This window comes from Dendronephthya gigantea, unplaced genomic scaffold (genome assembly GCF_004324835.1).
Source record: "Dendronephthya gigantea isolate DGI-Jeju-01 unplaced genomic scaffold, DenGig_1.0 000007F, whole genome shotgun sequence".
Classification (NCBI taxonomy): domain Eukaryota; kingdom Metazoa; phylum Cnidaria; class Anthozoa; order Malacalcyonacea; family Nephtheidae; genus Dendronephthya; species Dendronephthya gigantea.
This window is the reverse complement of record NW_021163017.1, coordinates 1,749,855-1,777,787: the sequence shown is the minus strand read 5'-3', so window position 1 is coordinate 1,777,787 and position 27,933 is coordinate 1,749,855. Positions and strand designations below refer to the sequence as shown.

Sequence of the window (27,933 nt, the reverse complement as noted above, 5' to 3'; positions counted from 1 at the left end):
ACAGGAATTTTAATGTCATTTTCGGGAATATGTTTTTTCTTGTATTTTATCAAATTGTCTGCTGGTCAAATGGGTTTTTTTATGAAGAGGGATTACTTGAAATGCAGAAAAATGATTGGATGGTACAAACGAAAACAGTCAGGAATCTCAATCACTGGAGTAAGAATAATAGAATTGCTCGTTCAGTATTTATTACCAATTGTCAATTGTGAACTTTGGGAAGAAACTTACAAAGTGCGCTTAAAAAACTGAAGAAAGTCGCAAAGAACGCAGCGCTGGGTATCACTCCGAGTGGCGAAAGCTGTTAAGGTCTGTTCACACGATCCAATTCACTTCTGATGGATGTTTTATAGTCTGTTGACGTCCAAAGTACATAAGTGATGTGATATAGCAAAATGAGCAAATCGACAAAAATCAATGCAGTGCTGCTTTATCAGTAACAAACTATATTCCATTATTTCCATATGTCAGAAGTGGATTGGATACGACAAAGTTGGATCGTGTGAACTTTACACAATGCTACTTTACACAATACAACTTTCCTTGCAACTTGCAATGCAATTCTACCCATATAATTTATATATATATATATATATATATATATATATATATATATATATATATATATATATATATATATATATATATATATATATATATATATACTCATAGAGATTATAAATAAAACGTGTTATTTATCATATACTATACTTATGTTACTAGTCCCAGGTTTCTACGGGTTGGAAATCAATATGGCGGCCAATGTTGAACTTCTGATTTCAGTCGCGGGTTATGGAATTTATTATATGTTTTAATAATGTTATTGTTACCCACAATTTAGTGAAAATCGTAAGAGAATGAACTATTTTTCGATCTTTGGAGGTCACCACCCCTTGTATTCAAGCACTATATGACAGGAGTCCAAAGGATTTGTATTATAAATAAGGTAATATAAATTTTAAAATCATATTGTTAATATGATATTGATGATGCCAATAGCCATTGGCTGATCGTTGCATTAAACATGAATTTCGTCCACAATGACTTGTTTTAACTTGTGCAACTAGGATGCGAAGTGTCTGTTAGATTTGCCGTACTATATGCAATCATTTAACAGTTTAGAATATTTAATCTGGTAGACAAGTACCACTGCAGAAGTTTGTGCATTTCGTTTAGCCCAGGTAACCTCGACTGTCAGTCCTTTTCAGCGCAGAAGAATGATGTAGAAGAACAGTTTTGAAATAATAGAGAAGAACGTACAGCTTTGAGAAATTCACAATAGATTAGTTTTAGTTTTATTAGTTATAGTCTTACTCAGTTACTCTGAGATAAACTTTAAATTAATAAGAGGGTAGCACTCCATTTATATTTATTTCATTAGAGTCCAATTCACACAGGATAATAAATTGAACAGAGAAATTTCATAACCATAGCTTTACGCAAAACCAACCATGACAAAACGTCTCTTTGATTTTTCTCACACACTGGAATCAGGCAGTTATGTGTGCTATTTTATGGTGGATAGGGATTAGCACCTTGGACACAAAAATTGCATGAATATTACAAGAATTATACCCTACAATATATTAGCTGCCAAAAAAGAGATTGTTCAAATAAATAATTCGACTTTTTAAATTTACCTTTATATAGTAATACCATATGTCTGAAAATGTTGATAATCAGTATAGTTAATTATTCTCATGTTATTTTTAGTTAGGAACAGTATACACATAGCAATGTATGTTTAAAATGTCTTAAACTTTGGTCATCTTTATAAAATCTAATTTTCATAATCAAACTTTCATAAAATCTAATTTTCATAATCAAACTTTCATAAAATCTAATTTGTCAAGAAAATACATCATCTAATATATCACAAAATAATCTTCATCTCTATTTATTTTCATCATTATCATCTAAATTGTTCATCATTGTATTTCCCGAGAACAAGCCAGTTCAACATTCTTGTGCATTGTTCAGACAACAACAGCGGTGTGCCAGAATCTTGCTTTAGACATTTCTGGAAGCTCCTCCCAAGTATACCTTTCAAAGTTGAAACATTCAACTGACTTGAGTCGTCCTTGATCACCACTTCCTCCAAGGACAACAATGTTGTTTGCGACAACAACTGCAGTGCATCCTCTCCTCTTACAGCTCATTGGTGGCAGCATGTGACTCTGCTCTGTCAGGACATTGTAAATGATAACCTTATCCAATGTCCTGTCATGTGTGTCATCACCACCAATAACAACAATGTTATCGCCCCATCTTACAGTTGCCATGTTGCTCACTTCATAAGGCAGTGGTGACAACTGTTTCAACTCATTCTTCTTCAAATCATACATTAAAACGCTGCCGAGGTTGTCTCGAAAAGCTCCACTTGTTCGTCCACCAACTATCAACACATTATCATCAAATATTTCCATAGAATGATTTTGCCTTTTCTCTGGCATTTTTGATAAGGTTTTCACAGCATAGGGAGGAACAAGCTGAACTTCACTGATCAAGTCTGATGTGACATTCCTATTACCACAACCGTAACCTCCAGTTACGATGAGCTGATCATTGTACAGGACACTACTATGAAATCTCAATTTAGCTGGTAGCTTACCAGCACAGGCATTCCAGTGTGTTAATGGATCAGGGTTTGGACCAACATTCATTCTTATCATATCATCATCGGACCCACCACAGGTGCCCCCAGCTATGGTCATATGATCGTTATAAATGAACGAAGTCGCTCCGTAACGATACTTTTTCAGGGATTGTAATGGCGACCATGTTCTTTGGCGCCAGTTAAACATCTCCACAGAATTAGTTCCTCCGGCAACAATTATATTATAATTATTTTCTCTATCACCACTTGGTCTATTGACTACACCTCTTGTTCTTCCTGTCTCCATCGTGATAAGAACTCCCTTCATCTCATCAAAAGCCTTAACCAAAGCAGTTTTCAATCCAGCGACTTCAACGTTAACTGCTTCGAGTTTTCCTTCCATGTCTGTTTTGAAATCTGCAGCATGCTTTTCGATAGTTGTATTCCTTGCCATGTTCTTTTCTATGTCCTGAATTCTTTCCTCCATATCTGCCAAAGTTTTCGTCATTTCTCCGCACGAGTGGCACTTCAATTTTCGGAATTCACAGACTTCACTCTCGTGGTGGATAAGATCACGCTTGTTCACAATCAAACTACAGCCTTGGTTTGAGCACGCGGCTGGCTTATATCCGCACGTATCCTCGTGGCTGTCGAGATGCTGCAATTCCACGACCTCTTCGCAACCTCTTTCCACGAAAACGCAACGGATTTGCGATTCATTCAAGAAATCTTTTACCATTCGTGGAGGTACGCACAAAGTATCCACGGTCAGCTTGTCCGCACAAGTGGGGCATGTCTGGGAATTTTCAAGGTGTTTCGTAATGCAGGAACGACAAAAGCAATGTTGGTTTCTCGGACACAAAACCGGGTCTTTCAAAACGTTGAAACAAATTTGGCAGAAGAAATTTCGATCGATTTTATTCCTGAATCGTTCCTCGTCGTAGCCTTGTATATACGACGCCATATTTCATGTTGTTCTTGTGCTGTGTTACAAAATATAGAAGTGCTGTGTTGACAACCGTCTATATGAATCGACCTAGCTACAGTCGTAGCCTCGCTTCACGAACTAAATATCGATGTAGCGAACATTCTTCGAAAGCCTGCGTAGATATTTGATATTTTTAGTAACAAAATATTCTGTTTGGGTTTGAAGGTCTAACTATATACTCCCTGCGCACAACACGTATGCCGGCGCCTCGAAACAGCAGGCTAAATATTTAAACAATACATTCACCTGTCATTGGTGATGCAATAATGATAGCAATACCTTATATGGAAACATAGTAATCACTTCTAAGAAAATATTTGTTTTATAATACCAAGGAATGTCACAGTGGCAATGATATGTGTAGAACAGACGATCAGCGAGGCTAAAGTTAAGGCGGAAACAAGTCTTATTTTCAAAAAATAGACAATATCCGAACTCTGCTTGTGTCTAACTTATGCATATTAATAAGCTTTTAGTTTATCGCTTTCCCATTTGTGTGCAACCTTTCGACAGTTCCCTGTCATGCAAAGCTCCTGATTGCTATCCGTCAGATTAATCGCTTCTGCTGATGCACTTACAGCGCTAAGCAGATTATAAAATTACCATGCGTATAGATATATAAACCACGCTATCACGTGCATAACATGAAACCCGCTAATGTGTAAAAACAACATATTTTCAAATTAATTTCACCCACGTGTTTACCCATGCCTTCAATATCACTCTTAAAAGGTAACAGAACACTTTCACAATACCAAATTTAGTAGTTGCGTATCCTTTTTTGTATGGCTAGCCGACATACCTAATTTTAGTGTGCAGTGATAACCAATTTGTGCAGTGATAAAAATAGAATGTGCAGTGATAAAACGAGAAATGTGCAGTGATAAATGGCATGCATTTTCTTAACAGAACTCACTCTGTTGAGACGGATTCGTCAGTAGTTGTCCCCCAAAATGCTGGAAATCAAGTCATAGGGACTTGAAAATACAGAAAATTTTCTGTGGCAGGTACTGCAGACCCCCTACATCTCATCCAATTAAATTACCAATTTCTAATTAGTACCAATTGTATAATCTACTATACCCGGTACTATACTATTGGAATCATATGTGCAGTGATAAAAAATTCTTAAAATTAGGTATGCTAGCCGATCCAAAATGTGATTCTGCAAATCACACAATTAAATATGGAATATTTTGATTGTCTTCAGAGCAGTCGGTAACCTGCACTGTACCACCTAATTTTTGGCGGGAAAATTTGAGATTTTTCCCAAAGGTGTTTAAAAATTCTGTTTTGTAAAACTGACTTATACCAAGTTTAAAATGTGTAAGAATGAAGTGGAAAAAGGTGCTTTTCATAGCAGTTAATAGGCAGGTGTGGGAAACTCAGGAGCCAAGAACTCTACGTACTGTTTAGGTAGTGTACGTGCAGAATCCTGGGGCTGGTTGTATCAAGCCCGTTTAGCTTAAACGGTGGATAAGTTCAAAATAGAAAGTAAAGTCTATCGTTTTATTCAACAAGCAAACTAAATGTTTTTAACCTCAATACAACGATACTGTTTACAACTACATATTCAGTGCATAATATTCGAGTTGACTGATTCAAGAGAGATGTAAGAGTGTTATTTAATTTTGACTTATCCACCTTTTAAGGTAAAAGGGCTTGATACAACCGGTCCCTGAACTACAGGCGAGAAAGTTTTTAAATACGAAAGTTCAATAGCTCTATCCACCGGGTAGTGATTTTTTCAACTACATGCATATTTGGAGCTAACAATTGATCCACAATTTTGGGATATTAAGTTGAAGCCAGTTTATACCGAACTATACCGGCAATTTTGAACTGAGCGATTGAAAAAACACTATCCGGTGGATTAAGTGCTATTCACCTTATTTCACCATAAAATGATAATCTCCATGAATTTTTGAGAAGTATACATTGGTTTTATCGAACTATTCGAAACAAAAAACTGTAAGAATATCTTCAGACTCATAACCAATACCAAGAATATGAGTTATATTTTTAACGCTATTTCAATTCGTTTAGAATGGAGGCAGATGGCATGCTTGCAAAGAAGGAACTTTTCATCAGATTCATCAAATTCATCCGTCCCATCGACCTGGTGGTTGTTATCACTTCTGTTGTTGCAATGTATTTATTTCGTCTGCGAGATGGCTTCCAGTTGAATCCAATATGGCAGCTTCAGAGAGATTCTGGTGGTCTGATGGGAACACAGTACGATTGCACAAATAATGACCTAATTCAAGCACTTACAAATTGATCTCTGCCGTGATTAAAAAAATCAACTAAATTACACCTCTAAATTGCTTTACATGCATTATATTTTCATTTGCAGGATCTTTCCATTGATCACAGATTTAGATGGTAACGGTTTGAAAGGTATGAATTTACTGTAAGTGCATGGAAGTTTTCACAATTACGGTCGATGGCTAAGCTAACAGACAGTTATTTTTAGATTCTGGACTTTTTTATCTATTTATTTTATGTAGAGTTGATAATCGCATCGGGAGATAAGATTGAAATATTTTCCTTTCATTCTGACGAATTTGACGATGAACATGATGTTGAACGGGGAGAGAAAGATGGCGATACAACAAGTTCTGTTTTGTTCCATTTACATCAAAAGGTTTGTCATATTGTAGCTGCTTCGTCATATTATAGCTGCTTCACAATATAATCTTTATTTGTTAAACTTAAAGTAGTGGAAATATCTTTTAATGTGGCTTTCTCGTATAGAGGTTTAGGATTCTTTCTGCCATAGCTATATGAAAAGATTTGTCGATCACGAGAAGCTCAACGAAGGTCATTGACGTGTTTCACTTATTGTTTTAATTTGTAGGCTACCCTCAGTTATGGCGAAATACTTGAAAGACAAAAGGATACAACGCCGTCATATCCCATTGCAATGAACGCCGGATGCATTACCAGGTTGCAGAAAGGCATCTGTTCACAGGTAATGTAATGTCTGAGCTGAGCGTGTTCAAGGCTACAATACACTTTTCTCATAAGACGTCAAAGCCTGATGTTACACGAAGTTTGATTGGCTTGTTAGTTTTGCGGAGCCAATCAAACGTCGTGTATAATAACATCATGCTTTCCGCGTTCGACGTCATTATGGAAAGGTCTATTATTCCTGTGCTGCTTTAACATTTCGATTTCCACCTTGCCATAGATTGCCGTAAACTTGTTCTAAATTTTGTCTGGGGCTTCTATATGTCGTCTAGGGGTCTGAATCGTCTAGTCGGGTGCTTACTACCCCCCCCCCCGTACCCCAAGAAACCCGCCCATGCAATGAATGCACTCTACTATACTCCTCCTAGGTGCTCGCAATTGCTTGGAGCGACTGGACGGTCACATTGTTATCGCATCAGTTGAAAGTTCTCTGGAGGTCAAAACCAATGGACATAAAATTTGAACCGAAATTGCAAATCACGTAAGCTCTTACTGCACATTGTTAGGTATAATGTATATGTACCATGAAAAAATGTATTTCCCTGGCCAAATGTTCTTATCTCTAAGCATATGGCCTGTGTAAAATGTGATTTAAGATTACAAGCCATTGGGGTAGCACTCTCAACTTTGCGAACATTGTCAATTCACAATTTGGGCCAAACAACAGGGTCAACTTAATGCATCAAAGAAAACAGTGAATTCGTTTCTGCACATCAGTTGTTAGAAACGGGGTTAATGGTCAGTATATTTGTATTACAGTGAAATGAGTATCTTTGTTGCCGCTGGCAATAAAAGTGTTTTTGGAGAAGATGGTTTGATCATTGTTGGTGGTGTTCTTAATCTCAAGGATCATAAAACCAGTCATGGTTCAGAGTAAGTAAAGTACAATCAAGAAAATTTCTGTGGACTTTTAATAAACATTCCCTGTACATTGCCACCAGTGTAACGATGGGCAGTACTGCAATGACCAGACACAGGCATTGAGAAAAGGTGAAAATAGTCAAAATGATGAAACTAAAACACACTATGCTAGTGCGATTTACCAGCAACAGTCAGCATTCGATAGCCTAGCAGTACTGCCCGTCATACACTAGTTGGGTAAACCTAAGATCCTATAGCTGCTTTAGAAAATATGACTTCCTATGGGAACACATAATTTCAGATATTTAGATAAATTTTTCATCCCAATTAAAGGCATGATCATTCCCAACGAGTTCAAATGAATCAAACCGCGGAGGAAATCAGCCGCGAACGAGCTGGTGTTGAACCTCGAAAGGACGACACTCACACTTTCCCTCATCTTCTTAATCCTGTAAGTCAATGAAATATTCAAAATAACTGGTGAAGTTTGAGGTGGAGTAGCTCAGTGAACTCAAATACTGTAAGACTGGAACGCTAGCTCTCTGACTTTCCCTTAGTGATGGCGGCCAAGATGGCGGATCATGAAGCCTTTCTCGTAGGTATGATCCAGGCCTCTGGCGCGGAAGGTAAAATCATAATTGCCGCCATTTTACCTACGGAATTTCCGCGTGGAGGCCTGGATCATACCTACAAGAAAGGCTTCATGATCCGTCATCTTGGCTTCGAATTTTTCACGTTCCAGTCTTATTTGAGTTCACTGGAGTAGCTTAATGAATTTACAACTGGAAATAAACATGACTAAATTTGTCTGAAGCCGGAATTTTTTTCCGAGTTTTGTCTCCGGAATTTTTCTCCGAAATGGTATTTAATGGTACAATTTCCTTTCCATTTATTTCCAGGCATTGGCGAAGTTCGTCGGTCATTTCACCAGTTATGCATTAGATGCTGGAACGGGAAAGATTAAGTGGAAACACGAACCTGGAGATTTCGAAATAAAGTCAGAAGAAAAAAAAGAAGTAAGAATCGTCTGCAAATTTGCCTAATTCAAATGTTATTGTTTACACTGGAATGTATAAATGTTAAAATTTCCACATATTTATCGTCTTTTGCAATGCATGTTATAGTCTATATTTTCCTTTTCTGCTTTTGTTAAAGGAAGAAAATTCGCTCCATTTTAAACTTCGTTTGAAGAAGAAAGCCTTGCATCGCGGTGAAGTTCATTGGAGAAAATACAGCCAATCTTTCCTTAAACATCTCCCATTTTCTTGGGCTCACCGGACAGACACAATAATAAGTCTGGGTGAATTCAGAAGATCCGTTTTGAAACCTTCTAAAAGACCTGAAAGTCACATACTTGAACAACTAATGGTTCTAGCCAAGACGGGACTTCCTAAATCGCATCCAGAAACAAAGACCCAAGACCTCAATGCGGTTATAATTCGACACAATCGCGGAATCGAGGTTCTTGATTTGGGCAAAGGGAGCCCAATATGCTCGCTTCCTTTAGACGCGAGGCATTCGACACTTGCAGATGTTAACGGTGACGAAAATATCGATTTGGCAAGGTTTCGGGTCTACGAAGTGGATTCCAACACGTTCTGTTATCTCGTTGTGTCAGACGCTTTTGTGACATCGTCAGTGCTGTTCAATTCGTCTGTGTGCAGTCCATCTCAAGTCGTTGATCTTTTTGGTAAGTTTTCAACGAGTACATACAGAAATCGTGGTCATTATATTCGTACATCATCTCGCAAGTCAATGAATAAATTAAGAGGAGATATTTTTCTTCATGCTACAGTACTAATTTTTTTTAACGTTAAAAACGTTTTGCAATTTTCTAGAGCATCAAAAAAGCACGTTTACTACATAATCAAAAAATCTGTTAAAATGAAGAGATTTCTCGGGGTACGCCGAGATGAAAATAGTTCTGTATTCATTTCAGTGATAAAACATTGAACATTGATAGCCGCATTATATTTTGAAAAACTTTTGTCACTTGGTCACTTGGTGTTTCACAAGCGCCAAATAATGTTCAAAAGTTAGTTCACAACATCGTTGAAAGAATAAAGCTAAAATACATCAATTTTGAGTGGTACGCCGAAAAGATTATTTTTATATTTTGAACGTTTTTCCGCCAAAATGTACGTTACATATAAAAATCTCCTTTCAATGAATATATTTGTTATTATTATCATCATTTTATATAAAAAAGTATAGAATTGTAGCTGTGTTTCCACGTGAATCGATGTTTTTAAATTTGTTTTGATTTCGCTCAAAGGTGATGTAATTTCGTCGTCAAACGAAAAAATCAGAAGTCTTCCACCGTTACTCACGAAAACTGTTCAACGCTCATTCGGCATCTTACGCCACGTGCTCGGACATGGTTTGTCGCGACACCATGTTGGCATGGATACCATTGTGCTGACGTCATCAGGAAAACTTACTGCGTTCGAACCATCCGGGAGATTTCTTTGGCAGGTGATGATTTTATTTCATAGTGATGTTATGTGAGAGAGTGGTGAACTAGCAGCGTCTAAACATTAACCAGCATCGAATTTTCCATAATTTGAATTTATGTTTATTGTAATCGAATTTTATGCTATACAAAAAGACGGCGTAAAAAACTTGATGCAAAACATATTCAGTTCACTAGTCTAACAATTACATTATCTACAAGCTTTAGTACAAGGTTTAATGATACGGTAATACTGTTGAAAGTCTGTGTCATTCTATTTTTCCGATGGGTTTACTTCAGGTGGAAATCTCTAGATAAATAGCATAAATTTCCATGCAAAAATCTTGCTTGGGTGTAAAAGCTAGTGAAAACATTTTCTTTGCTTGGGACCGGGTACTCTTTTCCGGGGTAAACGTATGGCATTATTTTTAATTCATCGACAATTCACTCTTTAGGTTGACACCGGTATTACGTGGTCCTTAACTGAGAGCTTCACTCCAAATATGAAAGCAGTCTCGTTGTCATTGGATGGAACACAGGTTGGTCTATTGAAATTTGAAGTAAAACGTTCATTCGCCAATCAAAATACGTTCCACTTCACAAACAAGACGTTTGGAGGTGTCATTTGACAGGCCTGCCTGTGGGAACGAGATTCATATTGGGAGGGGACATGTCGCAGTGCTCGGAAGCTTTCGTCCAATTGGATAATGCTTTTCTATGCTTTCTAAAGAACGAAGCTATGCTATTGGTTGAAACAGAAATGTATTGTAAAGTTCAGCCAATCAAAATCTTTCTTGCGAGGAGCTGCGACCCTACCCATTGGGAGAACTGCAATCTGGGACCACGCCTATTTGGAGCAAAGCGTGTTCACAGCTTTCAGCACATTCCTTCCCTGCTCCTCCCCAGGACCTTTATGCCTTACATTGAAAATTTCATCAATCCCATGCAGGATAAGCTCAAAGTACCAAGCTTAATTTATTCCTTATTTGTTATTTTGACAGGACGGTGTCGTGATCCTTGGATCACATGAGTTGGTGGTCGTATCACTGGTTGATGGTAGCATATTAACATCCCATTCCCTCCCCTGTGTTCCAACCCAACCGTTAGTGCTCGGTGACATCAATAATGATATAAGTGATGAATTTCTCGTTCGTTGCAATGACAGGTGAGTTCGACCCACATTATATGAATTAACCTTAGGAGAAAGGGGGAGAATTTAACACTGAATGTCATCAATGTTTTGACTAGGTAGGATTCTAGCTTGCGCATGCGTTGAGGCTACAAATGCTGAATACCGACATGGCGGCTTTTTTCTTTTCATTTTTGTCTTTTCCTTTCACATAAATTATGTTGCCCTTGAGTCCAATCGTCGGGGGAAGGAAAACACCTTCCGAGTGACGTCTGGTTTCCTTGGGAAAATTTTGTGATCACGAAATGATTTTGCGTGACTTGCATGGTCCAGAGTTCTCGTGCGAGGAAGCATGTTTGTCGTTGGTGTTTCTTGTTGACGTTCACGATTTGAGAGTTTTCCGTTGGGAGGATATGGTTGAATATGAAATATCAACGGAAAAGCAACTATATCTAATGATAGAAAGCTGTGAATGATGTGTTTATAGTTGAAATTAGTGATTCATTTAGAAAATCCGTGCACTGTCATGCATATGAAGTATAAGAGATGAATTACCATCCTCTTTCGGCTTCTTTTAGCGTTTGCTCTCTTTCGGCTTATTAGTGCTTATTAGTACTTATGATTTACGTATTTAGTATAATTGCTGTATATGACTAATTCGTATTTAGTATAATTGCTGTATATAATTAATTCACAGCTCACGGTTGATCGGAACTTTCGTCCCACACAACAAATCTAGAAAATTTTCGAAACCATAACACTAAACAGGCTGTGCAAAACAAAATTTAAAATGACAGTAATTAGGTGTCTTTTTATGTTGTTCAAATCCTAGTACATCAATAGTTTGTAGTATTAGAATAATGTAGTTTGAATCAATTTGTAGTTTCGCTTTTACTTGAGTTCTTTTAGTTCAGTTTGTTTTATAGCTCAGTAATGGTTTAGATAATTCAGTTTAGCTTTACGACCAGATCACGGTTCAGTTAAAGATTACGTTTATTTTATTCAGCTGAATTAGTCTAGTTTGCTAATATTTCTGTTCAGGTTGACACGATAAACACCTTAATCTATAGCTTTGTTTAGTTAACTAATGTCTTAAACGAGCATTAATTTTGTTTGTGATTTCTGCCTTGGTTACAACATTTGCTAGATTGATATGCTTGTTCATTCGTACAACTGCGAATTCGTCTCGTTTGACATATAATGACGCGGCAAGATTCAAATTCATTGCAATATATTTAATTGCTACACGTGGGTGTTTATGCAATGGATCGCGTGCACTTTCAAAATCTTCCGCCAACACCAACAAACAAACAACTTAGAATGGTATTGAGGAGGCGTTGATAATTTTACAGTTATTAATACTAAACCACTCTTCAACCAATTCATGTGAAAAATCATTAATAAAAAAAATTCTTTAAACGAAATCCACCGATCTGAAAGTCGCTGGAATGCGGCAAGATTAAAAATTACGCTGATCTAACGTATGGTAACTGGAACGCGAAACCCAAAAATCAAGACTTGTAGTCGCATAATATATAAATATTCCTTGGAAGCTTGTTTATTAAAATCAGTTTTGGCCACTGGAAGTTGCCAATTCTGGAACACCATGATTGTGCGGAAACTAGATCCCAGGAGCGAATGACACAGTAACTAAGATATAAAATTCTGGCTGGAATTCAAATCCGAACTTTGAAACTAGATTTCGCCGCCCTCTATGGTATTTGAGATTCCTCGTTTCCAAGCGCTTCAAATGATTTCATTGACTGAATGCATTTTCAGGGCTCGTTCATATCCAACCTCGTACCCAGGGTCTTTCATATCTACACTTACAAAGAATCTGCTGATCTCTAAAACGCATTCTGATGCTTTATTATTATAGGACTTTACTAAAACGAGTTCACCGTCGAATTCTTACAATAAAAATGCAATTCTTGAATATGCTTGAGTGCACACAAAACAGTAGCTGGAATGGTAGGCGAAATGTAATCTATTGTCCACAGGGAGTCTTCGTTGCAAAAGACCAATTCGGAAGCGAAGCTACTGGTCGCAAAAACACTGGAATGCAGCGAAATTTCCACATATCCGATTTATTTTCGAGTTCTTTCATAGAGAGTTCCTTCTTTCATTATGGCGTAATTGGTCACATGTCCACTGTCCCAGCATTCCATTTGAAGTACTTTGTTTGTTTGGTTTTGGGGGTCTAGTTTTCAAGCGCGCTAAAACACCTACATATGACAATTAAATATATTGAGTTTAAAACTCGGGTTTGCGGTATTATATGCATTGTTGAATGTAAATTGAATGCCTGTCTCGTATTATCTCAAAGGTAACAATAGACAAATATGGCGAAGCTTAGAAAAGATCTCCAACAGAGAGAATTCTGTTTACTTGATATTGATTGTCTACTCTTCGTAACACTAATTAAACTAGGAAGGTCAATTGTGCAGGGTTTGTCACAACCAACGCTATAACTAATTTAAGCCTGGTTTTTATTAGGTCGTGCTTGTCGTGAACAAGTCATTTCCACCGATGTGAAATAGTTCTGATGTAAATTTCTCTTCATTTTCTGTATTCAAATTGGTCAATGTCAACGCAGCATTATTCTAATACATCAACCACGATGACATGCTCACGCGAATTACGATGAAATGGAAACCAGGCTTTAGGGATTGTAATGTCTATTCTGCTCAAGTATATATGCATTGGCTGCCATTCTGACTGCGTGGACGTCCAAGAGACGCTATTCCTTCCGGCGCGTCATTGTTAAATCCTCATGCGTCAAAAGTTATACCAGAGGAAACTGGAGTATTATGTATAGCACAGATCAGTGTAACCTGCACGTGATGCTTGTTAGAGTCAGAATAAAAGCACCTTTGCATCTCATAACTGAAATACTGCAAATTTCGCCAACTATGTCTATGGCTGTGTAACGTGACAGAACTTTCCATTAACACGATATTTTGCGCGTATTTTGAGCAAGCTTTTTAAAATTTCGTTTCATTTCATGTAAAACATCAGCAGTCAACGACGTATATTCGTTGGCGAAGAGACATACAAGTGCTTCCTTAAAGCCTACAAGTATGAAGTGTTGTTCATGCAAATTGCTTTCTTGCGATTCACTATTATCGATAAAAGCGACTATAGGGAAAAACGTGAACCTCTTACATGCGTCTGTCTTCAACAACGTTTTCCAAACAATACATTATATAGGTTCCTGCTAACATGCAAGCACGTTACTTTTCTTACTACCCAATTCGTGATAGGCTAATATAATGCTTGATTGATTTACAAAAGGCGACCAAAGTCATATAACCTCCTTGACATTTTGTCTCTATGCAGTATACGCGAAATGTGAAGTGCTTGTTCCGCCTTAGACAAAGCACACCTCTCTGGCAAGCTCTTTATATTAAAACAAGGATTGTTTGGCGTTTGAAAGGTTTATTGTCTTCCAAATATGGCGCCCTGCGTACTTGTTGTTGGGATTTTTGCAAGCTTTGTGACTGATATAGTCATATAGACTGCCTTTGTTCGTGAAAAGCATGCAAAACATAATACGATTTAATTCACACCTATATCTAAACAAAAACAAACTTATATAAGGGTTGCGAAAAAGTATGTCCTATAACCAGCTAAAATACAAAACTTTTTTGTCAAAAAAGTCTGTATTTATCAACCGCAGTTTCATGCATATATATATTTCAAATCCTGATTTTTAAAATTTTGGATCAAGCACGTATTCCATGTTACAAAAGATCTAATTTACAATAAAAAAAGATGGCGGTAGTTCAATTTTGACTTATAACATTTCTTTGCCGATTAAAATAGTCCACGGTTAAAGATGTTTGATATGCCACGTCAATTTATTTATAAATGTCTTCCTTTTGGCAAGTTTTGCAATACGGTTTTATTTTTAGCAACAAAGGTATTATTCACTGCAAACGGAAAACTAGCAGCATGTGAATATCTGCATGCTCTTGCATTAAAACGAAAATTACGTGATTTTTGACACAGGACTTTGCTTCTAGGCACTAAAGTTGTTCTAAAACTCGCAATCCTCGCCTAATCAATGTGACCTATGCAAAGTTTTAAAATCATCATGTTGTCATGCATAACCAGTTTGAATTCGGCAAATAATTTTTCGATCGACAAAGAAAATTTGCATGCATGTGTATGTAACTATGTATATATATGCCGCCATTTTCAGTCGAATTTTCTGGTAAGAGATACCTAGAAATTTCAAAATGAATGCCTCGCTAAAGTTCTAGAAAGAATCTTTACGCTTTGTATAAATATAAACCGCACTTAAACTTGTATAATGAGCAACTTAACATGCTAAATAACCTAAGACACATGTGACCTTTCAGGAAACGCGTTGCTAGGTTGTACTCTCTGCATTTCGTCGCTTAAGATAACTGGAAACCTTATTAGGAGCAAGGTAAAAAAAATGTTTGCATTGTGTTGCTGTTGGCGTTGCTTGCCGATCGATATCTGTCGGTGAATTTTTCATGTTGTCTATTTTAAGATCGACCCATGCACTGCTATAATTGTTTAAGCCCTAACAGTAAGAGCCAATATCAGTTTAAATTTAACAGCAATTTTTCCATACAATAGTAAAGTGACCGTTAAATGAGATTTTAAATTTACCAAGTATCAAAGATGTTTATTACATGAAGCTATAATGATTTATTTTGAATGTTTATAATTGGTTTCGCGATACATGAGACCACTTATGAACTTGAAAAAGCAACGGTTTTTTCCCCTTAAATCTTACTTGCAATTTGCAAACTGTTGCAGACTTGCATTAAAATGTCGATGATTTACAGTGTCGTAGTATAATAGCTTTTGAGAGGTATGCATGTAGGCTAAGTATATATAAAAGTTCACGAGCCAATATCGTTACAAAATAAAGAATGAATGGAACCTTTTCTTCAAGAGATAAATCGACCATGGTTGTGAAGTCACTATAAACATTGGTATCAAATGAGTAGAAGATCCGAAGTGGGGGAATCCTATATTGATTTAATTCTCAAATCTAATTGATACCGATATAGCTAAGGGGTTAGCTATGAATGAAGATTACAATTCATGATGCATAACCAAATGCTATAGCTATTATATGCATGCTGTTCCTCATAGGAGATGATATACTCTGCAGGGATTGTTCTCTTGCATAGTAACCGCTAGCTATATCCTTGCATGCTGAGTGAATATAGTCACCGCATTGTGTGTAGCTATCCACTGATTTGAATACAAAAACTGGATGTGTACAGTACATTTTGTATTTTATCTTCTCGATGGTCGCCATTTTGTATGACCATGTCACCATAGAGGCCATTCATCAAAGATCTATACGCTTTACTTCATATTCAACGGGGTTCATTGCATTCTTCTGGAAAAGGGAGATATTGTTCAAATGCGAATCTATTTTTTAAAGTTTGTTTCCCCCGAATTTGCCAGCGAATTAGCGAATCATAAATGGTTATTATTGAACGGCTATTATGCATGTGTTTTCTAAAATTCCTCAGATTTGTTGAAAACCTTTGAATTGAGTGATTTTGGGAATGGAGAGGTTAAATATACTTTATTGTATGAACTCGTGCGGGCTAAAAATAGATACGATTTTGATCAAAAAAATTTACAAAAATTAGCCCAGCCAGTCCCATATTTGGGACTTACAAAAATGGAGTGGTGCACTGATGTCTGTATTAACACCTCCGTAATAAATTCATATTTTTGTTATATAGATATCTTGCATTCAATTTGGAGCGCTACAACCGGATAGGCCTGACGTTACTTGTGTACAGCGGTGTGACATGCGTGGTTTGTCTCGTCTTATTCACAATAAAGTTCATAGAACGGGAAGAATTTCCATTCGAGGCATTGGATTACGCTTTGAAGGCGCTGAGATATTTCCCTTTACAAGGTACCGGGTTGTAAATCTGTGAGGTAAGTTTGAATGCTATATATTGAGACTTTATATGCTTAGTATAGAAAGATATTTGGGATAGAAGGCTGCCGCGAGTGGAAATTATTCAGCAAGAACGTACACATAACTGATATTTTACCTCTAGGAATGCCCTCATGTACGCGTTTACTGTTTATATCAAGCGTTAGGTCTTGAATGGCGGGTGTATAGATTCGCTCTTCAGAAACCCTGTTCTCCACGGCCCGGTGACTGAGTATGTTTATAGCATTGACATGGTATTGAATGAACTGTAGTAATACTTATCTTGAGAAAACGTGGTGTTTCACTCCGAATTCACTACAGCCGCTACTCATAGGGTAGAAATATGCCCTAAGAAACACTCAATAACCAGAGGCTGACCGTTCTCTCTTATAAACTTACGCGCCAGAAAACTTGACACTGACTATATATATTTATATTTCTTTGATTCATGGAGTTAAGATTCTGATTTTAAAGATCAATTTTTTTATCTTGATTGTGATCTAAGGCCATGATGCATGCATGTCCTCGATTGGCATGCCATTCAGGAAACGGACTAGCTGTAGAGTATATGAATTGAGTACATGCATATTGCAATAATTTAAGTATTTTTCGCTCGATTTTGTTGCTTTAAATCCGTTCATAGGTATGAAAAATAAAGATGAGGCATGAATTGTTAATTTAAAACTCCCTTTCGGTATAAATGTTCGAAGAAAGTTGTTGGTTTTATGTATTACGAAACATAACGGTTCTTAATTTCGAGTTTGATTTGCGCGCCATTTTTTAGCATGTATTTTATAAACAAACAGCCGACAATCATATATTCGCTTTTGCATTAGAAGTTGTGACTCCTCGTCTTTGTTTTACCGAGCCACGGAATATCCACCGGAAAATTTGAATAATTTTTGAGTCTGTTTATTTAGGCAAACAAACTTTTCGTGTTTGTTCCGGTCAGGTTTCTTATTATTTAATCCTCCTCTTTTGTTTCGATATAGTAATTGAAATCGTTAAACTTTCCTTCTGCGCTATATTTAAGTCTGACTTATATATATGTGTGTACATAGCTGTAGTGAAAATTTGCATATCAGTGAGTCACTGTATATAGTCACTGTTATGAGTCATACACTGTTGATAAGAAGCTTTAGGCCAAAAGGCGCCAAGCAAGTGTTAGCAAGGCAAACAAACGTGTTCAAACAAGCTATTTCTGCACTTGATGATGAATATTACTTTTGCTACGATCGAATTGAGTGTATTTTGAAATGCTTGTCTTTCGAAAATGTTTCTTCGCGATTCTGGTTGGAAAATTGTGTAATGCGCGTGCAAGTTGTTGTGTTGTCTTTTGTTGATTGTTAATATTTTCCAAAGCTATAGAATGATGACGTCCGAACACTGATAAGATATTTAATCATTAATTTCTTTGTGTGGTTATATCATGGTTTCATTGTGTCGACAGCCGGTGTTTTGTATTCGTTTGCATGTCGTAAACATCCCGAGGCTGCCGAGATCTGCACGAGAAGATCTTCAATGAACGGTTTAGCTGTACTTTTTATATATGATGCCATGCACATCTGCATTAGCGCATTGAATATAGCTAGCACTATACATCCCATTTACACTATACCGGATTCACATTGTCACGACATCAGTTTAAGTTGTTTTACGGTACCTCTTCCACAATATTTTTTTCATTTGGCTGATCATGTCAAAGCAATCATGCTATCGTATATACATTTGAGAGTAAAACTCGCTTTGACATGGCCAGTTTTGATGTCGTGACCATGCGAATCCTGTGTCGACGGAGTGTAAACGGAATAGGTATAGTGTAAACAGACCCACTAATGATATGGCTCAATCCAAGCCGACTACTGATACGTTAACAAAACTATCTACATTGTATCTATACATTGTATCTATCTAAATTGTATCTTTTCGCTTAGTATGTCACTTTCGCACATGCACTCACAAATAATCTACTCGTATATGATTCAAGCGTATACTTCTTCGGCTAACGAAAATCTCTGCTCTGCCATTAAGATAATGATTTGAACCGTTGTACTATATAAGGGTTCATTGAGCAATTATAGATGCTCTTTGCCTGGATATTTTAATATTTTTTGTCTTACTGAACATGAAAAAAAACCATGGTCAGCCGACAATTTAAAAAAGTGAAGTAGAAAACAAATTCGAATAAACATGTCATCTTGAGAGTCAAAATATGAATCAAGCAAGACACAGGTTGAGACAGGTCTCAACGTGTGTTTCCGCTTTGTGTGTATTTGGTTTTCCTTTGGCATCAAGCACTAATTCCCAGGCCTTCTTCACGGAGCGCATCCTTTTTTGTACAACTTTTCACGCGAGCACGCTTACTGCTGTTAAAACATGCAATAATTATGGTGATACAGTTATCTCTGCGAATTTCTTCCCAGCACGACTCCCACAATTGCGGATATGAAAACATTTTCCCATCTTTCTAAGGTCTCTGCCCACACTTCATATTAAAATTTACCTAATTGGGTTTTACAATCGCGTCGTTTGTGGCGAAGAAATCCCAGCATGTCATGTGGTTTTGTTTGCTCCCGTAACCAGTGGACACCAAGAATTATACAATTATATCGTTATTCAAAAGCGTGAGAATTTCATTTCTATGAAGGTCATAGAAATTGTTAAATAATTGTACCGAGGTTTTGCCAAAAACGAATTCAGTTTTTTTGGCAAACTTATGAGAACGAAAGGATCTTTTGAACACGACAGTCTCACCTATCAGAAAATATACCATTCTTAAAAATTAACTGGTAATTAATTGATGGGCAGAAAGTAAAATGGTAAAGTATTAAAACTTATATACTGTGATAGTGCTGTTTAAACTGCATAAATACGCTTTAATTCTCTTCAATTCTTATTTGCACGATCCCTGCATTGGTGAAATTATGGTTTTAATGGTAGTTGTGTATATAAAAGTGTGGCTTTGACTTCTGTATGAATTATTAATTTAGCAATGAGTGTATGTGTATGTTTGATTGATTAGAAGTCAACGGGACTGTTGACTACGCTCCCGTGGCCTGCACACTTTATCAGCGACAGTGTTTACAACAAAAGAATACCTCCACATATACTTTTGAAAAACTTCCTGAACCTGAAGTGATATGCATTGATGTAGCTATTATTTCTTCGTTTTATGTAAGCTATATAAGAACAGCTATAGAAAACTTACATACTTTCTATATGAGATAAGGTTGAAATCAAAATAGACTGATAGATAGAGTTCGTTAATTTATATACTGTGTGTTAATATATATAAGTTAAATGACCGTTTGAGTTAGTTTAATCTGGCTGTATTTAAGGATAACTGTCGATAAGAACTTCGACGATAAGGAAGGTCTATTATGTCATATATATAATTATCATTTAATCAACCGGGCAATTTGCATATTTTGAAACATTCATATTCTTAATAAAGTGGTCAGCTTTTGCAGCTGTAAATGAGAAATAATTGACCACCAACCATTGTTATGCAATTGATAGCACAGGCGTGTGAAAATTGCGATAAATTATATAATGTCAACATTTGATTTGTTTTGATTCGATCGGTTGGCGTTTGATAGGTGACGAATTAACAAGACAAAAAATATTTTGATTGTGCTTTCGTTCAACAATAATCGAAGAATTTTAAGAATCCTAAAACATTTGAATTTGAGGTGTGAGCCACGTTGAGATTTTAATTGGCTGTGAAATATATAGATTGCATTTTATTTTGTCTATCATTCGGGATATGAGTTTGGAGTTGGTTGCATTGAGGTCTATCCCTTGTGCCATACGATACCATATCAGTAAGTGAAATGTTTGCTGTTTAACGCATATGAATATATAAATATACTCATAATATATAAGGAACTTCATATAGACAAAGGTTTATGTTGGAACGACTGAGATTAGTCGATTCTTAAAACTGGACAGCTAAAATCGTGACATATTCTATAGATCAAACGGTTTCCCCATTCTATTCATGTGGCAAAACCTATATTTGCATGCATGAGATGGATAGATATATTTTATTTACGGGCGAAGAAGTCAATTTTCACGTCTACCCGATAGTTATCAACAATTAATGGTTTAATCGACAAGAAAATTGCAATATTTCGAAAGGTGTCTTGATGATTGGGTATATGAATATTATCATTTCCAGGAGCTGGACGGAAGAGTTCCTAGAATCAAATATTTTGATAATTTATTGAAGGTAAAATGTTGTTGTTTTATGAACGAAGCTCCTCTTCCGTTTGTCTCGTGTCAGAAATTTTTGGCTCCTCAAATCTCCTGCATGTAACGTCCTCTTTGGGTGATTAGCCATGTTTTTTATACACTAATTATATATACTTTTAAAAATATAGGATCATTATCGTTAATGGGTTCTCGTTATTATTATGTTTTATGTTCACAGCTGTAAGAACCATGTTAACCACCGAAAGCGTTAAACTTGCATGACGAAATGCAAACAAATTTCTAAAATAGGCATCAGTTGTGTTTTGATATTCAGCTAAGATAAAGCGAGTGTATATATATAAACAAAGTCGTTTTCATAGACATAGTCAAACCATGCATTTGTGAAGAAACCTTAAATCGGCATTAATTAGGCCAATATCTTTGTTATGGGCATTATTTGTATATATATTCATTTATCTGTTCATGCATCTTAACTATCAATTAATATATTATATAATGGCGGGAAATTGGGTATTCAGATAGATATTGCATCATTTTTTTCAAATCTTTTTTTTCACCAAAATGTTTATACCAAATTTTCCAGAAAGTCTCCGTAAAATATTTTATTAGATATATATTAATCAAATCACATCACATTTATTTTCGTCGGGTGACCTCGTCAGTGAAATATCACTGGTATCAATGATGACCCTACGTTTTTATTATATATGCTAGATATGCATGGATCGGAACTATCTTTTGATTCATGGTTTTGATATATTATGGTTTCTGCGTGGATTATATTCAGAAGTTCGGTATTCGAGTTCGAGATTGAGGACAAATGTAGCTTCTCGTTTAGATTTTTTGCAAATTCATCAGTATCGAGTCTTTTGCTCTTTCATCTTTGTGTTTTATTTATATAACTTAACCAGGATATATAATACATTAATTTCATGCATTGTAAGACTATATACATACATACTGTTATATCTCAATCTATATTTTATTGTGATATCGGTATTTCGTCTGTATATAGATAGCCAACGTTATGCACGTTAGTTAAATTCCCCCAAACACTATTGAACAGTATTCTATACAGCACATAATGCATTATATGCATATTATCTGAAAAACATGATATTGATCATTCACATACATTAAGTCAGCCTTGATTGGTACCGCGTATAGTGCGTTGTTTACAATCCCTAATATATGTCTGGATAGATGGATTGAAGATTTGATCTTGGTTTCAATATAATATATGTATTGTCTTACAATCTGGAATTGTTGACTGGTTTATATAGACGGTTGAATATCATCAGGAATGGTATTGTTTTCAAAGCCACGCCTCTGGGCTATAACATGTAACGTCATTAGTCATTAGCCCTTGCATGTTCCCGTTTTGAGTTTCCTATACGCACGAATTAGAGGAAGAAGCACTCGATTCTTTGTTTTAAATCACAATATCTTTCAAAGAATCATCTCGATATTCAGCAAGGCGTATACTGCAAAATATGAGGAAATCTTGTTTATATGTAGGCTTGACTGAAAACATTACATGCCCATAAGGAAGTTCAAAGCAAACATATTTGAAAAACATGTCAAAGTTTATCACTTTTTGGGAAATAATATTCGTAACTGTCAGGCGATTTGGCTGCATGTAAGACAAAGAATTGTTAGATGTTTTCCATAATTTTATGACTTTAAGTCTCTAAGAAAAGCCTGGTTATTAATAAGTAAAGCTATATATTTGATTATATTTGTATGCTTGTTTCCAATGCAATTTGGAAAGCTTTTCGTAGTGTTCTATGCACTTTTGTCAGACAAACATGCAGTTGTGTAATAATCGTGGATTTTAATATTGTGTATACAAGGAATAATAAGCCGAACACCACGAACTAGGTTATTGCACAAATATACTTAGAATGATGTATTTTCGAATTATTATGGTACACTCAAAGATAGGGGTACTTAATTTTCAACAAACTCAATTAACCTGAACATGACTGCATATAGTGCATATAAATGTGAAAATAATGTAGTTTCTTACGTGATGTATATGAAGCAATCTATGAAATGCAGTTTTCCAAATCATTTCACTTACCTTTGAAAGATTGTGTACAGATATTTCAATAAGATTGCATAATGTTATATCCCTGAGTCATTGTGTGGGATGCTTTCGTTTAGCAAAGTGTTAAAATACACAATCATCCGGCTGTCGAAAGGCAGGAATATGTGAGGCTGAACAAGCATGCTATCTTGTACTGTGACCAATTGTAGATAATTCTACTGTAATCAAATCTATAATGACCAAGTGGAATGGATTCGTAAAGGGTGCTGGATTAATTATTTTGAATCTTGAGGGTATACCCAAGGTCAATAGATATATAATCATCTCTCAAAATAGTTTAATTAAATGTTCCTGTCTAAAGTAAAGTAAAAGAGAAGCGGTATTTTCGTTTATATTACAGTTAAGAGGGATGCACAAATTAGGGCGGAGCGTATGTCTTTTGACCTTGATATATCTTGATAATTAATATCTTATGAACTCTTTCTTATACTCGATCATTCAAGAAAGCGAAACTTGCAATGCAATTTTGCAAGTTTGCTACTTTTGAGAGATGCATATTTGGGATCAACGAAACTTTAGTGTTTATTACACTTCATGCACTTTTCTTCTGCAAGACTCTTCACTAATTCACATTTCCTCGAAGTAGAATTGCATTGCAAGTTGCAAGAAAAATTGCACCGTGTAACATGGCTTTAACTTCCAATTCGATTATTAACTAGTCAATATTACACCTCTGTCGAGAAAACCTTGTTTACTATATGACATATGGTTCCTTTATGTATTGAAACGATATAACATCTCAATTATATAAGACAATATACGGCTATATGTTTTGACAGGGAATGTAAATTGTAAGTTATATCAATATCGATATTTCTTATTAAATGGCATATTAGCTAATATATGTTTGCCATCAACTATACATGTATGGTTACATTTTGAAATATAGATAAAGTTTTGTGTCGTTGTGATCTAAATTCTTTCATTTTTTGTATCAAAGAAAGCCTTTTACATTGAAATGTATAAGCACGGATAATGTGCTCTAGAACCTACTTGAATTATACAAACTTGATAAATAACTTCCAACTCTAATCAGGAAACATTATCGTTCCAGCAATGACACGAAATGCTATTAATTCTCTTTATTTCAACTATTCATATAAGTAACAGAGTTGATGATATCAATTATATATATTTCACCTATTCACGTCATAACATGTTGCAAATAGTATTCAAAATATAATAGTATATATACCATGCATTTAAAATGGGCTATTAATGAGCTATTCTACTTTTCACTTTTGTGTGCATTTCTGGACGGAGGCATTTGGCAAAGGAGCACGCGTTTTACATTTTTCGAGCTCTTAAACGCTATTGAATCGAAAAATGTCTGTGTACTTCCCGAGATTCATCTGCGCGAGGAATTCTCCAACAGTCATTTGAAGTGCATGAATTTTAATAACAGGGTTGTTGTATTCAAAGTTAATTGCATGCATTGTTATTGAAATGTGTATCTCTTAAGTTCCTCAATGTATGACACCGTATGGAAACGTTAAGAGCATTGTTTATGAAGTCTAAAAGAAAGGGCTAACTCGATGCCTATAAAAGCATTGTTGTTTCCAAGTCCGAATTAACTTCCTTATAGTGGAATTTGTTGTGCACGGAATATTGTATATACATGCACATTTGTTTGTTACCTATATTGGCATATATTTGTCGTTTGTAATATCGCCGATACACGTGTTTGAGCCAGAGAACCTATCATTTGTGGTTTTGGCGCCTTTCGGATTTGAGGGATTAATTTCAACCGTTTCTTGTATACGTTTAGCGAGGCGTCTGCTCTTGTCGCGAAACAAATATTTTATTCAGGACACAGATGAAAGTAAGTTTATTATTAGCTGTAGCTCAGAACAAATACATAGCTTCATAAATGCTTAATGAGCATTAGAAGATAAGCTGACAAATACAATTACGCAAATTAGTACGGACTATACTATTAGTTACATGTGTCAAACCACAGTGTATTAAATCATGTCTCTACCAGCTACAGTTTTTGTCTCGTGGACTATTAATCAGCGTCCGAGTTCCGAATTTTACCTTCTCGAATTTATACCCTTAAATCTTTAGGCCCTAGGATGTTGTTTCTCTTTCAATTTCGTGTGTAATTTGAAACGATACTGACGCTTCAGAGAAGACATTGATTTTTGGATGAAATATTACATGACAACTATGAAGTCTACATGATGCACCGATGTTATTCCTTGGACATAGATATTGTCTGGTATATAGGTCTCGTAGGTCGGTGACGGACGAGAAGTCCTTTATATAATATGCGCTTTTGCATCTACACGCGGTGCCGGCTTGAAGAGCCAAGGCTCTATTTGAAGAGCTTGTTTTTATGTCTTTGGCAGCTAAAAGGAAATGCCTGGTGTCTGAATCGTCGAATCTGAATTTCATATTTTCCCTTTTTTTTCCGTTGTGCACTCGAATAACTCACCCCAGAGGAAGCTCTTGCACGTGCCTGCTTATTGTCGGTGTTACGAGAGCCTTGTGTGCTCTAGAAAATTAGGAACGCCCTATAGTCTTACAAAAATATGGGTTGATTCTAGCTAGTGTCGAGAGAGGCGAATTTTTGCGTGAAAATTCTAGGGGAAATGAGGGAATTTTTTAGTTATCAAATTAACAAAATGTTTGTCGGATTGGACACGAGGGCCTGCCTTGACATGCAGGGCCTCGCCCTGGGTGGTGTTTGTTTGGGTGATGTTGGGTGGTGTTTGTAAATCGTGCCAAAATCTGGTAATTTCAGTTGAAGGTAGTTCACGTCCAGATTCCAGTATTTCCTTAGAAACTTAAGAAGCTGAACCAATATGGCTCGACTATCCTTTTTCGACACTCCATAGACTTCTCTACCCCGTAAAGATAACATTCTATAGAGTCATTCAGCGTCACGAATATACAACGTTACAGGTTATTATACAACGTACAACGTTATAGACGTTATAGGTTATTATATTTAGTTTCAAAGAAAGTCGGTGGAAAAAAGAGGAAGCTGTTGCAAAGTTTTTGTCGACTGTTTGATATTAAGATCTTCCATGCTATCGCAAGTTTCAACCTACGCATTTCTTTTCATAAATTTAAAATATATTCAAGTATATTGCTTATCATATCAACCATCAGCGAAACTATTTGCCCCGTGTCAAAATTACTCTTGACAATGATACTGTGAAATTTAATCATGCACGACTCTTTTTAACGTACAAACAGCAATTTTTTTAAAGCAGAACTTTCAGTTAATTGCGATGACCGATAATTGCGTTTGGTGTACAAAGATATATAAATTCATGACGAGACTTATTTGTCACCGTAAATCGTGACAGGAAACGGTATTCAATGTCAAAGCTCAGCCATTGTGTGATATGGTAATATGTTTCATTTATAATGAGCAACACTTCAAATACCTCTTTCATTTCTCCTCCTGTTTTCATGATAGAGCCCTCAACGGAGGAAGCATGCGAGCTTTTGGATTCGTTTCAAAATGTCATTAATTTTTCATTTTCAAGTACCTGAAATGACCGGCCGTTGATTGGCAGGTTTCAAAGTAGCTACACTTATACGCGTTCATATTGTAAACAGTGGCTTTAAAAGAGGCTGGTGTCTTCCCGAACGTCATTCATTCGTGTTTAGCACTAAAACGCCTCGACACATAGGCGAGATATACTTTGACAACTGTGCACTTGGTCATTCGTTGACATCTGCGGATAACAGCAACAAACTGCTGGATCTGTATCGTTTACATTTGTAAAGAACAACACGACACTGTAAGCTTATTAAAAATGTGCGATAATTGTTCGCTTCATTGATTTAGATAATATTGTTACGAATAAACATAATAGAGATAAGTAAGTAAAGTATATTTAACTTACCGACTTTGTACATTATTTGTTCTGTAGCTCAGAAGTGAAGATACGTGTTAACTTTGTGTGAAGAACTGCCGATTTTTGGGCGCTGGGGTAAAATTTATCGAAGATAAAAACCACGAATTGTCGTTACTGGTGCAAGAGTTTTGTGCCCGCACATACCGTACGAAAGTTTGTCCATATTTGACTTCGAATCGAAGGAGATACATCGTAGGAAGTTTGTGTATCTAAATTATCGAGGGGCAGAAACATCGGTTGATATCGACGAAAACGAGTTGAGATTTCAAAGTAAGATTGATTTCTATTCGTTGTTGTGAAATATCTGGATTTAAGCGTCATGTTGAAGTTTGCTATCAAACGGAAGACCTTGGAACTTTTTCACGAGGCTGTCGATAACAAGGACTATTTGCGAACGAAACTTTTGATCGAGAATTGTGATAAGCAGAAATTCGTCGTCGATTCGTTGGACGCAAACGGACTCACACCGTTGCAACGAAGCTGTTTCTTAGGGGATGTCAGAATCGTGCGTTTACTCATCGAAGCCGGAGCGAACGTTTCGATTAAGGACAGCGAAGGCTGGACAGTTATTCACGCTGCTTCGGTCGCTGGAAATTACGCCGTTGTCAAGTATCTTATCAAGATCGGAGTCGACTTGGAGGCGAAAACCGATCGCGGGGAGTTGGCGCTAGATTTGGCCGAGAAGGATAATGTTATCCTATTGTTGGTTAAAGGAATGATCCGTAAAGGGCTGTACACGTATGTCAGAGGATATTTCAAACAAAATCCTAAAACTTTTCAACGAATT

At 36.3% G+C, this 27,933-nt stretch overlaps 2 protein-coding genes across 2 annotated transcripts; one reads left to right on the top strand and one right to left on the bottom strand.

Annotated features, from left to right (window-relative positions):
- Positions 1–751: 751 nt before the first annotated feature.
- Positions 752–27,467, top strand: LOC114516931. Its single transcript, XM_028536548.1, has 15 exons — positions 752–946; positions 5,631–5,819; positions 5,941–5,984; positions 6,095–6,231; positions 6,445–6,558; positions 6,926–7,038; positions 7,317–7,430; positions 7,752–7,869; positions 8,318–8,434; positions 8,574–9,108; positions 9,694–9,893; positions 10,326–10,409; positions 10,872–11,035; positions 16,744–16,945; positions 27,162–27,467. The coding sequence occupies exons 2-14, from the start codon at positions 5,632–5,634 to the stop codon at positions 16,934–16,936; spliced, it is 2,121 nt and encodes a 706-aa protein (XP_028392349.1). The 5' UTR covers positions 752–946; position 5,631; the 3' UTR covers positions 16,937–16,945; positions 27,162–27,467.
- Positions 1,977–3,104, bottom strand: LOC114517174 (kelch-like protein 40b). Its single transcript, XM_028536830.1, has one exon. The coding sequence runs from the start codon at positions 3,102–3,104 to the stop codon at positions 1,977–1,979; it is 1,128 nt and encodes a 375-aa protein (XP_028392631.1).
- Positions 27,468–27,933: the final 466 nt, after the last annotated feature.